The 18114-nt window shown below is 38.4% G+C and overlaps 1 protein-coding gene across 8 annotated transcripts in view; it reads left to right on the top strand.

Annotated features, from left to right (window-relative positions):
• EXTL3 (exostosin like glycosyltransferase 3) overlaps positions 1-18114 on the top strand; it is a 131953-nt gene that overhangs the window by 108628 nt on the left and 5211 nt on the right. For 7 of the 8 annotated variants that reach the window (XM_087866604.1, XM_045773959.2, XM_045773958.2 and 4 more), the window contains 3 exons: positions 867-994; positions 7827-7971; positions 13186-13314. In XM_087866604.1, coding sequence (XP_087722730.1) covers positions 867-994; positions 7827-7971; positions 13186-13314 — 402 coding nt within the window. The other variant, XM_087866605.1, reaches the window with a different exon arrangement.

Raw genomic sequence — 18114 nt, 5'->3', positions numbered from 1 at the left:
TGGGTTAATTAGATACAGATACCATAAAAATGAGCTCTTAAAGTACTGAGTATGGTCATCCTCATTTGAGTGTTGGGCAGGGTGATTAACAAAGCTACTACCTACGTTGTAGTAAACTATGCTTATCTAAGGTAATGTCTAAGTAAAAAAAAATTTTTTTATAATGTAGTTAGTTCTATTTGGGCACTAATCTTTGTTTTGTGAAGAAAATACTGCTTTGCATGTATGCGTCACTTTGGATAGAGATTCTTTGAATAGGGATTTGCTGTGGATACAGCTGTTAATTTTTTTGAGTTAGGTACCCCTTGAAAGAAAATGTTTTTGTATGTGTAGTCAGTGGCTACAGGTGGGAATTGCAAAGGTGAGGTAATTAACCTCTACTGGGTGGGCTCTCCTTTTTTTTTTTTTTTCTTAAATACCAGATAAAAGGCCTTAAAATTAGGCATCAGAAATGACACAGACTCAGGATTTCTGAGCTGGGTTTTAAAATATGAGCAAGCCTGTGGATTTCAGAGCTGGGAATTATGATCTCAGTTCTACTCTGCCACCTTGTGTTCTCTTGGGAAAGTTATTTTTGATTTCCCGAGACTGTGTTTATCGCTTATGTAAAATAATCCTCAGCTTTACCTTGTTACACAAGAAAATTAGTTAGCAAATGAATAAAGCTTAAAATGTGAAATCCTTATGCATTTGCTGAATTATAAGGCAGTTTCTATTCCTGAAATGCATATGCTCGGTTTTACAAGCCATAGGCAACCAGACAATTTAGTAAATTTAGCTACAGTCTCCTTTGACCTAAAGGCAGTTTGGGTTTTGCATTCTATGATGCAGCATTGGTCATTAGTGTTTTTACTTCCTCCTTACAGGTGGTCCGTACTGAGAAGAACAGTTTGAACAATCGATTCTTGCCCTGGAATGAAATTGAGACAGAGGCCATCCTGTCTATTGATGATGATGCTCACCTCCGCCATGATGAAATCATGTTTGGATTTCGGTGAGCAGCTGATTTTCAATCAAGAAACACTTTTGTTTGCAAGTGACAAAACCAGCTCAAACTTGGATTAGGCAGCAAAATGACTGTCTTGGCTGACAGTGACAGAAATCCTCAGAGGTAGTAAGGGCTGACTTAGGACATAGCTGGTGATGTTGGAGAACTCCATTTCTCTTCATCTCGACGTTTTGCTTTCTTCTTTGTTGCCTTTGATTTCGCATAGGCTCTTCCTCTGAGGCCAGGGAGATGGATTCTGTGATTGGCTAGACCAGGGTTATCTGCCTGGCCCTGGAGCTGCAAGTACATCATCTTCCAGCCACAAACCACATGGACTGAGTAGAGGCAAGGGGTAGTTTCCTGAAGGAAACGTGAGGTTTTTGTGTTTATAGGAATGGGGAATAGCTCCTGGTTATGCAGAAGCAATATGTTGCTATGTGTTAGGGCAGTGGAAGGGTGCCAGAATCCTGGGGCTTGAAAGACTTAGGAAAGATGGGGTTAGATGCAAAGATCCAAAAGGAAAAATAGGGGGAGGAGATGAAGGAGGTAGTTCTGATGATGACAATGCATTACATTTGTTGAACCCGTACTGTGTGCCAGAGACTGGCTGAGCACTTTGTGTGATTTATCTCATTAATACTCCTAAAACTTAATGATGTAAGTTGTAATCATCTCCATTTTACATAGGAATAAATTGAGATCCAGGAGAACCAAACCATGATGCTAGAAAGTAAGTGGCAGAGCTGGAATTCAAGTGCAGGTTTGTCTGACTCCAGAACTTGCAGTCAACCACTAAACTAACTACATTGTTTTCTTGACTCTTAGTAGTTCTTACTAGGGCTTATATATCCCAGTTGAGGGAATATTACAGGTAAGAGAATGGAGTAGATCAGGGCTATTTAAAGTGTATCATGGACTGGTATGCAGGCCATGGGCAGTTTATTACCTGTCCATAGTGAGGTAAATACAGAAATTGAGGGTAGGCCTTAGAGACTTTTAAAGCGATTTGACATTTATTGTGACATCCAGGTTTGTGATCATTTTCTCACGATTCAGTTTTGGATAACATTTATTAAATACAAATCGTATGTCATACAATTCACTCATTTAAGTGTATCATTCAATGGTTTTTAGTATATTTACAGAGCTATGCAACTTTCACCATGATCATTTTAGAAAGCTTCATTACCACCAAAAGAAATCCTGTGTACCCGTAAATGGTCACGTCCCATTTCCCTCCAACTGCTCTAAGCCCTAGGCAACCATTAATCTACCTGTTCCTCTATAAATTTGCTTTTTGTGGACATTGACTATAAATGGTACCATATCATACATGCTGTTTTGTAACTGGCTCCTTTCACTTAACCTCGTGTTTAAAAGGTTCATCCAGGGGCGCCTGGGTGGCTCAGTCGTTAGGCGTCTGCCTTTGGCTCAGGGCGTGATCCTGGCATTCTGGGATCGAACCCCACATCAGGCTCCTCTGCTGGGAGCCTGCTTCTTCCTCTCCCACTCCCCCTGCTTGTGTTCCCTCTCTCGCTAGCTGTCTCTCTCTGTCAAATAAACAAATAAAATCTTTAAAAAAAATAAAAATAAAAGGTTCATCCATCTCCTAGCATGTGTCAGCACTTCCTTCTGTATAGATATACACATTGTATTGGTCCATTTATTGGTTGATGGACATTTGGGTCATTTCTACTTCTTGGTTATTGAATGAGGCTGCTGTGAAAATTCATGTAAAGTGTTTGTATGCATTTGTATTTCCTTTCTCTTGGATAGATATGTCCGAGTGGAACTGCTACATAGTTTTCCATAGAGGCTGCATCATTTAATATTGCATCAGCAGTATACAAGTGTTCTGATTTCTGCACGTCCTCGACAGTACTTGCTAGTTTTTGTTTATTTATAGCCATCCTACTGTGTGTGAAGTGGTAGTTCAGTATCGTTTTGATTTGCATTTCCCTAATGACTAATGAAGTTGAGTATCTTTTCATGTGCCTAGTAGCCATTTGTGTATCTTCTTTGAAGAAATGTCTTTTCAGATACTTTGCCCATTGTTATTTGGATTATTTGTCTTTTTATTATTGCATTGTAAGAATTTCTTAACAGTCATTGGAAATTTGTGGTTTAGCCTCTCGTATGGAACTGGAGAATTATTTCTGGCTGTACTACCTAACGTTTCATCACCCTGACTCTTCTCATTTGTTTGGGCATCCTTTGATCTAAAAGCTTTTTCTCATCTCTCCAATTTGCTTATTTCACCCAATTGGGAGTGGAACAGTTCTAGTTTCAAAAGGAAAAGGCAGGTATAACAAGAACTACCTCCTCAGGCAAGAGATAATAGGGGTTTGGCTAACTTCAACTTACGTAGCAAAGAAAGAGGCAGATAGGTTCTTAATGGACAGGTAAAACAAAGGGAACCCAAGAGAATTGAAAATGTATGCCCATACAAAAGCAGTACGTGAATGTTCATAGCAGCATTATTTATAATAGTCAACATGTATAGGCAACACAGAAGGATAAATATATGATTCTACTTATATGTCAGACCCCCAGTGACAGATAGTCGAATGGTGGTTGCCAGGGGCTAGAGGAAGGCAGGAATGGGGAGTTAAGTGTTTAATAGGCACAGAGTTTCAGGTTGGGAAGATGAAAAACTTCTGGAGGTGGATGGAGGTGATGGTTTTACAGTGTGAATGTATTTAATGCCATTGAATGGTGCATGTAAACATGATTAAAATGATAAATTTATGTTACAGTATTTTGCCACACATACAAAAATCAGTTGTTAAAAAAATAAAGTGTATACAATCTAAACATCCATCAGCTAATGAATGGATTAAAAAAAAGTGATATATCCATACAACGGAATACTATTTAGCAATAAAAAGGAGTAAAGTACTGATATGAGGTACCATATAGGTGAATCTTGAAAACAGGCGAAGTGATAGAAGCCAGGCACCAAAGGCCACATACTATTTGATTTTGTTCATATGAAATGTCCACAGTAGGCAAATCAATAAGAGTCAGATAGTAGATGAGTGGTTGCCATGGCTGGGGACAGAGGGAGATGGGGAGCGACTGCTAATGGGTATGGGTTTTCCTTTTGGAGTGATGAAAATATTCTGAAGTTAGATAGTGGTGATGGTTGCACAGCTTTGTGAATATACTAAAACCCAGTGAATGAGTCAAACACTTTTACATGAGTGAATTTTACGGTATGTGATTTGTATCTCAATAAACTTTATTGGGAAAAAGAAAGAAAAGACAGCACAACCTTAAGAGAAGGTATGGGATATGAACTGTAAGGTAGGTTTCTCTTCCTGGATCCACGTATCTCTTGTCTTGGAGCGGAATCTTTGAATTCTACAACAGGACATTGATCTTTTTCTCTGTATTTCATGGCTCTGGTTTATGAGTTTTTTTTTCCAAAGGGAACTAACCAAAACCTTTTCCTTTACCATGGTTTGGTATAGGTTCCTCAATATTTTGTTTTGGAGGGGGAGGAAAAGGCTTATATACTATCATAATGTAAGAAACATGGGATTTGGAAAAGAAACTCTTGTTTCTTAGGTAGGAAGCAAAATCTCACCTTACATTTTTTTACACATTTTTGGATTATTGATTTTACATTTAATTTTCTTACTGCATTTCAAATTATTTGGTTCTTAATGAACCAGAACGAAAAACATGGAAGTATAACCAGTAAGATTAAGAATGTCTTTTCGTATGATAAAGTCTGTATTAGTTTAATATGGACTTTAATATACTAAATGTACATTAAATGTAGTACTTTACATTTATGTACATTATTACATTTAATTTAATGTAAATGTACTGTAATATCTGAATATTTACTGATCTTTATTCAAAACTATTTTGCCTAAGTTTCGAAGATCATAAAATCAGCTTTCAATTAAAAATTAAAAGTAATGGGGCATGTAGGTGGTCAGTCAGTTAAACATCCAACTCTTGATTTTGTCTCAGGTCATGATCTCAGGGTGGTGGGATAGAGCCCTGCATCAGGCTCTGTGCTCAGCTGGGAGTCTGTGTGTCCCTCTCCCTCTCTTCCTCCCCCCTCCCTTTCCCACCCCCTGCTCTCTCTCTCTCTCAAATAAATAAATCTTAAAAAAAAAATTAACAGTAAGGGGTGCCTGGGTGGCTCCGTTGGTTAAGTGTCTGCCTTCAGCTCAGGCCATGATCTTGGAGTCCCGGGATCAAGCCCCACATTGGGCTCCCTCCTCAGTGGGAAGTCTGCTTCTCCCTCTGCCCCTCACCCTGCTCCTGCTCTCTCTCTCAACTAAATAAATAAAATCTTAAAAAAAATTAATAGTAATGTCTTTTGCTTCATTCAGGTAATCATTAAAAATTGTTTTGATCTTGCGTACTTGCTTAAAAATATGTCTTTATTTAAAATATGTAGTATTTGAACTGTTAACAGTTTTTTGTTATATTGAACTGAATATATTAATACGGAAGTGATGTGTGGTGAATGATGTGCCAAAATTCATACCACAAAAAGGTTGAATTGATGCACTTATTTCCAAGGTGATAGTATTTAAGTTTGAAATATAAATAGAATATTACTCATGATTCAAATTCTTCAGTGGAATTCTATCTTGATTTCATTATTTCTAAAATTTTCCTTAGTTTTTTGAAGTTTCATTTATCTAGCGAATTTTTTATTTTGGAGTTTGAGCTATAAAATTACCTTTGAAACTTTTTTCCTAATATAGTGTGTTGGGGGGCCCCTGGGTGGCACAGTTGATTGAGCATTGGACTCTTAATTTCCCCTCAGGTCATGATCTCAGGGTCATGGGATTGAGCCCTAGGCTAGTTAGCTCTGAGCCAGGAGTCTCCTGGAGTTCCTCTCTCCCTGTCCCTCTGCCCCTCCCTGCACTCTCTCTCTAAAGTGAGTAAATAAATTTTTAAAAAAATATATATAGTGTGTTGGTAATTAGAATATTAATACATTTAAAGAACAATTCATTAAAGGTAAAGTATACCAAAGCCTGACCTACAATTTGGCACATATGTTAAAAATATTTAGTGCAGTGCAAGTTCGAGTATCATGTTAATGAACTGATTATGTGCAACATTTTTATGTAAATTGGTAGCATTAGTTATATTTGATATTTTATTTATTTTTTAAAAGATTTATTTATTTTAGAGCCCAGGCACATGGGTGGGGGAGGGTCAGAGGGAAAAGAAGAGAAGCAGACTCCCGTGTGGAGCTGGATTCAGCTAGATCTCACTACCCTGAGATCATGACCTGAGCCAAAATCAAGAGTCGGACGCTTAACCATTGAGCCACTCAGGTGTCCCTATACTCAATCTTTTAAAATGCCTAACTTTCAAATATCCACTGAGACCAAACTGTCTAAAACTACTGATGAGTTGTTCCAGGAATTTAGTTAAGCCTTTATTTGAGTTCATTCTACCACTTCTACCATTGCTTCCATATTGTTTTTTTTCCTTATTATTTAATAAATAACAGTTGACTGTATCATGGTTGACATCCCTTAACAAATTAGATATGTTATCATTTGATATCATGTATGTAGCCAGTGAGATTCTGCTTATCAAGAATTTATTATCCTATATTTATTTAAATCAACCAAATCAGTTGATTGAAGTATTCAGTTTCCTATTCTGCTGGACTAGTAGGAGCAATAGGCATTGGAAGAGATCAGTATTTTCAGGAATATTGATAATAACATTTGGATATCCCAGTGGTATTTATTAGCTACTCTTACATTCAAATATTTAATGAAAAGATCTTATAGCTTTTTAGGTTAGTAATTTGGAGTCATTTTTAGGAAATAAATTAGGACTGAGGTAGGACTTGGGTAGGAGATGGCAGAAGGCCCATCTAGAAGACTGTTACATTATGATGGAAGTTGTGGTTTCTCATCTATCGGACTAGATTAATTGCTTTCAACCTTAATAGGAGAGGAACTCTTTTGGAGTGAGATCTTTTGTCTTTTAGGAATTGAAATTCCAGGTAAGTGATGAGAGTTCCATGTAAGAGATGAGTTTCTCAAGCAGTTTAAATACTTGTTTGGGGGTGGGGCGGAGTGGGGATATAGTGGTTCATTGTTTATAAGACCCCTGAAGCACTTCTGAAGGGCTCTAGGGTTCTGTAGTGCATACGTGCTTTCAGCTTTCTGATTTTACCCTGTGAAATTGGGGAACTGATTTCATTTGTTCTACCTTATCTCTAAATTTGGGGATGATATAAAAGTTTATCCCGGAAATATACTGAATTTTCAATTTGTCATTTTTTAAAGATTTGAGACAGAGAAAGAGAGAGAGTGCGCACATGCATGAGCTGGAGGAGGGGCAGGGGGGGGACAAGCAGGCTCCCCTTTGAGCAGGGATCCCTATGCGGGGCTTGATCCCAGGACCCTGAGATTATGACCTGAGCCGAAGGCAGATGCTTAACAGACTGAGCCACCCAGGCACCCCTCAATTTATATATCTTGCATTTATGAATCTTTCATTTGTATGGTCCTATAGATCACTTCTTTTGATGGTGTACATACCCCATTTTGGAGACTCTTAACTTTAGTTATCTCCTTCCCATGTTATTCCAGCTTGTTCTTTCTGTAAAGGCTGGAGAAGTGCTGGCTGCCAGAAGTTAGAAGAGCAATAAGCAGGTGCTTATTAAAGAAGCTACGTGTGACACTGTTTGCTTGTTCTTATCCTGTTTAGCGTGTGATTTTGTTTTTTAAAAATTTTTAAGAGGAAAAAAGAGTAGCCCAAGAGCAATAATTTTAACTGTTACTGATAATCTTAGAGCTTTGTACTCAGGTGTGTGCATATACTTGTGTTTTCTGAGGGTGTGGAGAGAAGCACGGGACCGCATTGTGGGTTTCCCTGGCCGTTACCATGCGTGGGACATCCCTCATCAGTCCTGGCTCTACAACTCCAACTACTCCTGTGAGCTGTCCATGGTGCTGACAGGTGCTGCCTTCTTTCACAAGGTAAGAAACAGCTTGGTAAGATTGGTGTCAGCTTCGTTAAGAGTTGAGCCTTTGTGTGGTAGTGAAATGCTGCCCTAAATTAGCCCTCTTGATATTTCTTATATGTCCCTTGTATGTTAGACGTAAGTTATTTCTGTTTTTAAAGACTATTCAAGATGCTTAGAACAGCTCTGGAATAAAAAGTCAGGGTGAGAAGGCTCCCTGCACAATTGCATGTAGGCTATTAGGAAAATTAGTTTGTTCTTTCTGGGCATTGGCTGTCCTGTAAAATCGAGAGCTTTGGGCTAAAATACTATTGTTTTGCCATTGCCATCCCAGACATGGCCTAACCAGCAGAAGGCTGGTTCTCTTCTGACTCAGGTTAACCCACCACTATCTCAAGCTCCACCATGAGCCTCTGTTGTGGTTATGCAAGTTTTGTTTATTCCTTAGAGCTTTCACCATGGCACACATCCCAATTTTTATTGAATATCTAAAATGCAAACCCCTCCAGTCATTACTTCTGTATTATTGCAAAGCTTTTTTTGCTCCTGAACTCATCTTTCATCTGTACTTTTCCTGTTCTGTAAAGTAGCCACTGGCCACACATGGCTTTTGAGCACTTGAAATGCAACTGGCCAGTATTGAGATGAGCTGTAAGTGTAAAGTGCACACCAGATTTAGATATGTTAAAATGCAATTATTTTGGATACAGTGGGTTAGTTAAAATCTATTCTCGTTAATTTTACTGTTTCTCTTTTTAAAAATGTGGCTACTAGGGATACCTGGGTGGCTCAGTCAATTAAGCATCTAACTTCGGCTCAGGCCATGATCTCAGGGTCCTACAATCGAGCCTTGTGTCAGGCTCTGCACTCAGTGGGAGGTCTGCTTGTCCCTCTACCTCTGCCCCACTTGTGCTCTGTCTCTCTCACAAATAAATTAATAAAATCTTTTTTTAAAAATGTGGCTACTAGAGAATTTAAAGTGACAGATGTGACTCACATATCTTAGGTAGTGTTGCTCTATACCTTCCCCCCCAAGTACTTCTTCTGGGTTCCGAAGAATCCCTCTTCTGAGGTAGTCAAGTTGCCTGCACCCCCCACTTCACAGAATGCCTCCTCTATTTCTTGACCTGATTAAAACCCGACTTTTCTCTGAGGACAGTGCTTCTCCTTTACCTTGTTCCTATATTTCTTCCAGGGACAGTGATTGAGTCTACTCATTTCCCCAGATATGTACTTTGGAGCAGGGAAGGTATAAAGAACCATTTTTATTGCTTACTGATGACACTTCCAGACAATTCTCAGCTATCATATAAAATCTCATTTGAGGCTCACAGCATCTGTCTTGTTGCTGCCATCTAGCAACCTGCTAGCCATTTCTTCCTGGTCATCAAAGACTTTGGCACATGGCCCATCCTCCTGATCTCCCCTCCATGCCCTTTCTCATTCTAGGCAACTTCTTTGCCCTCATGGAAGACCCATCCACCATACTGTTTTCCCCATAAATGTTGAAGTATCTCAGCCTTCTAGCTTCTGTATCTAGTGCTTTTCTTAACTTTGGTCTTCCCTAGATGTTCTCTCATATCTCAAGGTGTTGGGGCACCTACAGGCTGGTAATTTCTGTGTCTGTATTCCAGCCTTGGCTGTTCCCTGAAGCCTGTACTCATATACCTAATTGTTTTCAGGAACCCCCTGCCCCCATATGTCCCTCTGGTACTTCAAACTGACATCCCAGCTTTCTCCAGGCTTTGTCCCTCCTATATTTCATATGTCAGATGGTGGTATCTTGGGACCCACCTCAAACAGAACCTCGAATCGAAGTCATCTTACTAGGGACATTTTGAACCAGCCAAAGAAATCATTACATTTTCAGTTGTGAAGCTGATATGCTTGTCCCATTCTTGCACCTCACCCTCGTGCTTATTTTCCAAACGTGGGTGGGCTTTGGTTGGGATGGGGGATGCTAGTCTGTGGCTGAGAAACCATACCTAACCTAGGAGTCCTTTATTTTCACACTGGTCATCTGAGAGAGAGACACCGGTTTCAGCATTGTCTCTTCATACCTTGAGAATTTACTTGTCTTCTGAAAAGTCTGCCTATTCTCAAATTCTGATGCTCTTTAAAAGTACAACATGAGATCCTTTCACTTTCAAGTAATAAATAATTTACTTGATAAACCTTAGTTTTTATTTTCTATTTGAAAATCTAGGGCAAAGGTTATAAAGTAGCAGCCTTCAAACCTGTGGTTTACAGAGATGTTTATTTAGTCCCCCAGTGCTATTCCATACACTGCCAGGCTTTAATACAAGAATTTTACAGAAAGATCTGGACCTCAGTAAACATGAAGATCAGGTCACATTGGGCATTGTTCTTGCCAGGCACCAATTGACTGGAGCTGGGTAGCCACTGTTCCTTGTAGATGGGCATGTATACGCTTATTTGCTCCACGACTCTTTATTTTTCTTAAATCAGTGTCTTTAAAGTGTCACTTATTGGGCCACCCGGGTGGCTTAGTTGGTTGAGCATCTGACTCTTGGTCTCGGTTCAGGTCATGGTCTCAGGGTCATGGGGTTGAGCCCTGCTACAAGCTCCACCCTTGTCAGGGAGTCTGCTTGGGATTCTTTCCCTCTCCTTCTCCCATCCCCTCTGCATCTCCCCGACTATTCACACGCTTGCGCTCTCTCTCAAATAAATGAATAAAATCTTTTTTTTTTTATAATGATTTTTTATTATATTATGTTAGTCTAAATGAATAAAATCTTAAAAAAAAAAGTCATTTATTTACCTTACTTGTTTGGTCCTTGAAAGCAATTAAGTGGGTCATCCCTAATCTAGAAAGATCAAGTCTTTAAATTATAAGTATCCACAATAAAAAATTTTAAACCTGTATCATGCAGATGTATTTTATCACACAGATGTGTATATTTATTTAGAAATTAAATTTGTATATGTACTACTGTACGTATAGAAATTTTTATAATGTTGAGATAAAGGTGAAATAAAGTTTCAAAATAATATTCTCACTGAATTCTTAAATTTTAGTGAAAGCAATATCATCGTGCTTTATTTTTTTAAGGGTTTTTTGTTTTTTGTTTTTTTTTAGAGATTTACTTATTTATTAGAGAGCGTGCAGTGGGAAGGAGCAGAGGGTGAGGTAGAGAGAGAATCCCAAGCAGGCTCCCACCTAGTATGGAGCCCGATGTGGGGCTCGATCTCACAACCCCGAGATCATGACCTGAGCTGAAACCAGGAGTTGGACGCTTAACCGACTGTGCCACCCAGGCGCCCCTTAACTTTTTGTTTTAATTCCAGTTAGTTAACGTACAGTGTTATATTAGATTCAGCATATTATTTTTTAAAATACTGATTTGACACTGTGTTATGGCAAGTCAGAGCTCTATTTCTAAATTAAACTTGTTTTTGAAACTTGGTTTTAGTCACTGTCCCTGTAAGAGACACCATGTTTCTGTGCTTAATAAGTCATCATGATACGCATCCACTAAATTGTGTTCAAATTGGACTAGAATTTTCATCTTCTGTAATGCCATTTAATTTTTTTTTTTAGCAAACTAATGAGAAACTGTTACTTTTTCTTAGAGTAAGCTCTAAATCCATTGAAACTTCGTTTAAAATATTTTTAAACAGGTTACAAAGTTTTTATGTTTTAAAATGTACAGATATGAAAGTTTATTGATTTATGGCATCAATCATAATCACATAATGGTGGAAATACTTCTAAACATCTGTTTTCATAATGCTTTCTCCATTTTTCTGGAAAGGCAGTTCTTTCTTCTTGTTACGTCTGTCACCTTTCCCTCATTGAGGATATGGATTGTGTTCAGTAAATATATTCTCATTAGCATACTAATGACAGCCACTGGCCATTTAAAGGGTCAACAAATTTCAATCATCTGTCTTTTTATAAAAGAGAAATGTATAATTCATCTTTTAAGTTAACTATCTTTTAAGTACTTTGCCACAAGATAACCAGCAAACCACTGTGTGGTACACAATTTTATGATCATTATTTCATTACATAGATTCTAACTTTTTAAGGTAATAAAATATATATAAATCAGTTTTATTGGGCACCTCACCTATTCATTCATCAGCAGCAACATTGCAACACATCATAGTTAAACGTGCCTTGTTTATAGCATTTGTCCATTTCTGTGGTATAAATATTTTTAGCGGCTGATTGCAGGTTATGGACATGAGTCACTGAACTTGGAGTTGGGAAGGGGTGGTCAGTTCTACAGTATTTTCACCATACAGATATGATAGACATAAATAACCTCAAGATAACAGTAAAATGTAATAAACAATAGTAAAATGAAGCTAATTAATTAAGTGATGTTCTTTAGTTATTTATTGGTTTTTAATATAGCTTATTTAATTTTAAGTTTATGTAATTATATTTTTAATATTGGCTGTTTTTCATAACAAGCTCACAAAATTCCTAAATAGTCTCATAAAATTCCTGAAAATTTAGCAATTGACATTTGTTAGCAGGTATGAGCCAGCTTTAGCACAGCATTTTGTGGGCCTTTCAGGACATTTTAAGAACATAGGCCTTTACTCTGAGTGAGATGAAAAGCCATTGAGGGTTTTGCAGTGACATGTTCATTTGCACCTGTGTTTGAACATGGCCACTCTGCTGTGCATAGAATGGACTAGAGGGAAGAAAACATGGGAGCCCGGAAACTGTTTAGGAGACTATATGAATAATCCGGGCAAGAGATGACGGTCGCTTGGAGCAGGGAGAAGCCAGTGGCAATGGTTAAGAAGTGATCAGATTCTAGAATCCGTAAGTGGAAGAACTGAGGGATTGGATGTTTTATGGCTCTATAACCAGGTTTTCCCCTCACTTATCCCTTATTGCCATTGTCACAGATAGGATGCTGTTCATCTGAACCACCGTCTGACCTAATTTGATAAATATTCATATTGTTGTAAAATCACCGAGGTACCAAGGACCTCAAAAGGGGGGTGATAATGGCCATTTGGATGGGATAATTCTTTATTGCAGAAGGTCTGACTTGTAGGATGTTTAGCATCCCTGGTCCCAACTCCCTAAATAAAGGGAGTAGTGATTCCACTAATGATCGTCACACCCAACCTCCTCCCCACCCCTACGCTTCCTAACAGTCCCTAGATCCATGTATATTTTGGCTGAAAGCCGAAGAACTGTGGCCTCTAACAGAGTATGTGATTCTTTTTCTACCCGTGACAGTATTATGCCTACCTGTATTCTTACGTGATGCCCCAGGCCATCCGAGATATGGTGGATGAATACATCAACTGTGAGGACATTGCCATGAACTTCCTTGTCTCCCACATCACTCGGAAACCCCCCATCAAGGTGAGGGTGCCAGTACTTACGGGACTGGGGGTGCATGCTACTTATTTTATAGTAGTGCAGTACGAAACTCACCAATCCTCAGAGTCCTCATCTGTAATTGTCTTTGGGTTAAATGAGTTGTTAATAGGGGCGCCTGGGTGGTTCAGTCGTTAAGCGTCTGCCTTTGGCTCAGGGCCTGATCCCAGGATCCTGGGATCGAGCCCCCCATTGGGCTCCCTGCCTCCGCTGGGAGCCTGCTTCTTCCTCTCCCGCTCCCCCTGCTTGTGTTACCTCTCTCACTGGCTGTCTCTCTCTCTGTCAAATAAATAAATAAAATCTTAAAAAAAAAAATGGGTTGTTAATATAGGGAATCTTAACTACTAAGGCATAAATGGACAACTCAGAGGGTTTGGAACTTGGATGGGAAAAATGTTACATCTTTAATTTTCACTAATCTCTTAACTGGGATTTAGCATTTCCATCAGTTAGGAAACATGTGACAGTTCCTAAGAATATTTGCAGTAACTGCGATTTATCACCAATAAAACTCAAAGATATTTTCATGTCACATTACTTTTGTTGCTACATCTTTAAATATTATTTATATCCGTCAGTGCTTTAAAATTACTGCATTTTCCATAGACCCTTGTCCATGGCACAAGAAATTTAAGGTTTCTGAGTTAATATATGTAAAGCTCTAAAAATAGTGCCAGGCATGTAAGTAATACTGTGAAAGACATTTACTCAAAAACAAAACCACAAATGCCCTCAGAATTCTAGAAATTTGAGTTCTGTCTTTGTCTTTGAGTTAGTGAATATATTGACCAGAATATAATAATTTCATACTCAGTGCACAGAAAGGCCGGTTATATTACCTTCTATGTCGTCATTGCAGGTTGCAGACAAGTGAAAGCTCTTCTGGTGGGGATTGGGGATAGGCCTGGTAAGGACCTTGCAGCAGTTAATCCTTGAGAATCTGTCGGTTCAAGCTAATCGTATCTATGACTATGGTCTGTCGGTATTTATGTGATGGATTCATACCTGATGCCTTAGGGTTAATAAGCTGATTAAGATCTTATTATCATTATTGTTAAAAGGCATATTCTTTAATTTTATAAAATAACACGTTTACCTTCATGTATATCATTAATAATAATTAGGTGGATATTTCATTCTTCTTGTATTTTGAAGGTAAGTTATAGATGAAGTAACCACCAGCCTATGCTAATGATACTCAGATCATATCTGTAGTGGTAGTAGAGTGGTAAACAGAGGACACTGGGTCCATGCAACAAAGCATAAAAAGAGAGAAAAGCAGTTGGGGGCCTTATGCATTCATTATACCTAATCAAACCTTTTCCCAAGTATAACTCAGCATTATAACTTAACTCTTGATTACCCCATAGTTTTTTCTATTCCTGGTACTTTTGTTAAAGCCTCACAAAAGAAAAATAATTAGCAAAATAATGCACCGATTTTTTGAAACTGTGAATAATAATTGTTATAATTACTTATATAAAGTATAGTGTGTTTCCCAGGTACAGTGATAGATATTAAAATAAATATTAAATGAAAATATTTGTTTTCATTTTATGTGATGTTAAATGAAAAGCACACTTCCTTATAAACTTTAAGGTAGGGAGATGGGTCTTAGAAATTAATGATCAGTGCAATTTTCTTTCTTGAACCTTTCTTATGTGGCCAGGGACTAAGATTCATCCAAGATGTATGCTTCTCTTTATACTTCCCTAGTAGATCAGAAGACATTACCCATGAAAATTTAAAGTATCTGAGTGATTAGGTGCCTAATAATATCATCAGTCACCCGAAGCACTCACAGACATGAATTTTTCATCCTTATTAAAGCGTGTTTGTCTACCATATTATTAGGCTGGTGTTTCATTAGCCAAACTGTCTCTTCAGTGTAGAGAGTGAGACAGAAATAATTTGCCCATGGTATACATGATCCTTACCAAGTAAAAACTTGAAAAATGAGTATTCTCTGTGAATTTTCTCAATCTTATGGGAATAAAAGAAGAGTTCACCTCAAGATTAGGGTGACTTTTTAAAATCAAAAGCTCAATGGGGCAACTGGGTGGCTCAGTCGGTTTCGCATCCAACTCTTGATCTCAGCTCAGGTCTTGATCTCAGGGATCTCAGGGTGGTGAGTTCAAGCCCTACACTGGACTCCACACTAGGTGGAGCCTACTTAAAAAAAAAAAAAAAAAACTCAACAAATTAAGAGTGTCTTCAAATTCTGAGTCCAGTTACGTACTATAGAACCAGTTTGAGGTAAATGGTTTATCTAATTTTAATAATATCAGGTATTCATACTATTTTATGTTCTAAAATAGTCATTCTTTTGTTTGCTTTAACTACTTCAAATTTTCACTATCAAATTATATTCTCTCCCTTGTTATGTTCTATGTGATTAGCAGTGTTCTTTCAAAAATGTTAGTATCTTCACAGTATTGACTAAATAGAGAACAGGGAGTTAATTTCATATTATTGGTTTGAATAATGTTATCTTTAGAGAAGGAGAAAGACCTAGAATGTAAACAGCCTTTATTGAGAATCAAGGATTTAAAAACTCAGGAAGCATTTAGAAGGTGGGTGGCTTAGGTGATAAGGGAGTAGAGGGAGGCAGCATAAGTGCACATCTTAATCCTCTGGTAAAGGAGGTTCTTAACATCTGCTAAAGGATTTTCCTTACTATTCCTGTGCATGACACTAATACTTCTCTTAGACTGAATTACCTGGAATGTTCCCACATAAAATATAATCCATGGTATTTGTTAAGTAAATGTTTCAACTTCTTTTTATAGTATAGCTGTTGCTTCATCCTTCTTTTTTCTTTGTATGTTTTATTATGTAATACAGTTTTTTGTGATATATAAGTATATATGCACACATACATATATATAAATAAATGTACTTTATAAATACACTGGGGTTGCGTCTCAAAATTTTTTTACTGATGGGTCACAAGATTAGAAATCACTGCTTTAGTGAAAACAGTATAAAATATCTTTTTATGTCAAATGAAATCATTTGCAGGGTAAGGGGCTTTTCCCCTATGGTTGGATGCGGGCATCTGGGATGAGGAGGAAGATTGTTAGGTATACGGAGGACCGAGGAGAATACCATACATAGATGCTGTTTGATAATATCCTTCTCTTGACAAATTCTTGACAGGGAGGGTGGTGGGAAGAGTGGTAACTCATTGCTTCCTGTAAACCACAGGAGTCCTGTGAGAATTGGAAAAATGGGGAGTCTGCTGGGAGTGAGAGGGAGAAATGGGGAGCCTGGTGGTTTCCTTTACAGAGACCACTACTGTGGAAGTCCTGACTCCCTCAGATTTGCAGCTGCGTGGTGAGCTGCCCTTGGGGCACAGACCAGTGCTCACCCCTGTTTCAACTCTGGAGACCTGGGTTCTGATGGCTGTTATTGGCCATATATGTATACTCTTTAGCTAAAAATTATGGGATGGGCCATTCAATTTTAATTTTTCCCTCAATTTATATAATAGTAATAATAATTTTTAAATTATTTGGGAAAAGACAGATATAATCAGGAAGAAAAATTACTCAGGCCTAGGGGCACCTGGGTGGCTCAGTTGGTTAAGCGTCTGCCTTTGGCTCAGGTCATGATCCCAGGGTCTGGGATTGAGTCCCATATCGGGCTCCCTGCTCAGCGGAGGGTCTGCTTCTCCCTCTCCCTCTGCCACTTCCCCCTGCTTGTGCTCTCTCACTCTTGCTCTCTCTCAAATAAATAAAATTTTAGAAAAAAAATTACTCAGGCCTTTTGGCATATTTCTTTTGGTTCTCTGGTTCCCTGTCTGTGGTGGTAGCTTTTTTATCTTTTTTAAAATATGTACTTTTTTGTAGTCTGCTTTTAAAGTTAACAGTAAATTTTCTGGTTCTGCAATATTGTGGACTAAGTAACTTAAAAATACCATGTTTTTAGTGTTCACATAACAAACTTTTTTTCAATGTATAGTAGGCTTGTGAATTAATTTAATTGCCAGAAAGGAAGGGGGAACTAAAAATCAGAGTGGCAAACATGTAATGTGTCACTGGGGCTCCCTTGGGTGGGATGCTGTTAATTTATCTTCTAGAGGCTTGTTTTTTATCACTCATGTGAAAAAGGGTGAAGAACCTTTGGGCAGAAAATTGGAACTGAGATTTACCTGTTGCCCCAGGAAGATGGCAGGCAACTTGTTTATTTTAACTTATATTTTGGAGAGTGGGGGGGGGGAACTGTAGATTGAGATTCTAAATAGTCTGGGCTTTCATTGGTTTGGAGACTTGTGCTATATGAAAAGTAGACCTACTCATTGATATCCTTTGGCTGTTTGACAGAATAAAAATTTTTTAAATAAAAATAAAAGAAACTGAAACATTACAAATAGAGTAGATGTCTTGCATCACCCTCTCCCCATCCATTCCTCTCCTGCGAGGTCATGGGGTGCATGCACCTTCAATTATACTTGCTAATACCAAACTCTCTTCAAAGTAGATGCACCAGTGTACATACCCACCAGCACTATATGAGAGCTGCAGTTTCCCCACGTTCTTGCTAACATTCGGTACTGCCCCACTTCCATATTTGCCTGTCTGATGGGTATAAACTGTATCCCACTGTTTTCATTTACATTTGCCTGGTGATTACGGAGGTTGAGCGTGAGTCACTGTCACGCACCGCCGCCACTGGAGGAAGGGCAGGGCAAGGAGGACGCTGGGTTCCTGCAGGCGGGAGAGCTCGGCAGGTGGACTGACAGCGAGTCAAGGTCTTTTTTCACTTGCAGGATCAGTTTTGCCT

The sequence above is a fragment of the Ursus americanus genome, chromosome 13 (assembly GCF_024610735.1).
Source record: "Ursus americanus isolate L20-20 chromosome 13, mUrsAme1.1.p, whole genome shotgun sequence".
In the NCBI taxonomy this organism is placed as follows: domain Eukaryota; kingdom Metazoa; phylum Chordata; class Mammalia; order Carnivora; family Ursidae; genus Ursus; species Ursus americanus.
The sequence above is the reverse complement of the archived record's forward strand: the minus strand, read 5'-3'. Positions and strand labels throughout refer to the sequence as shown.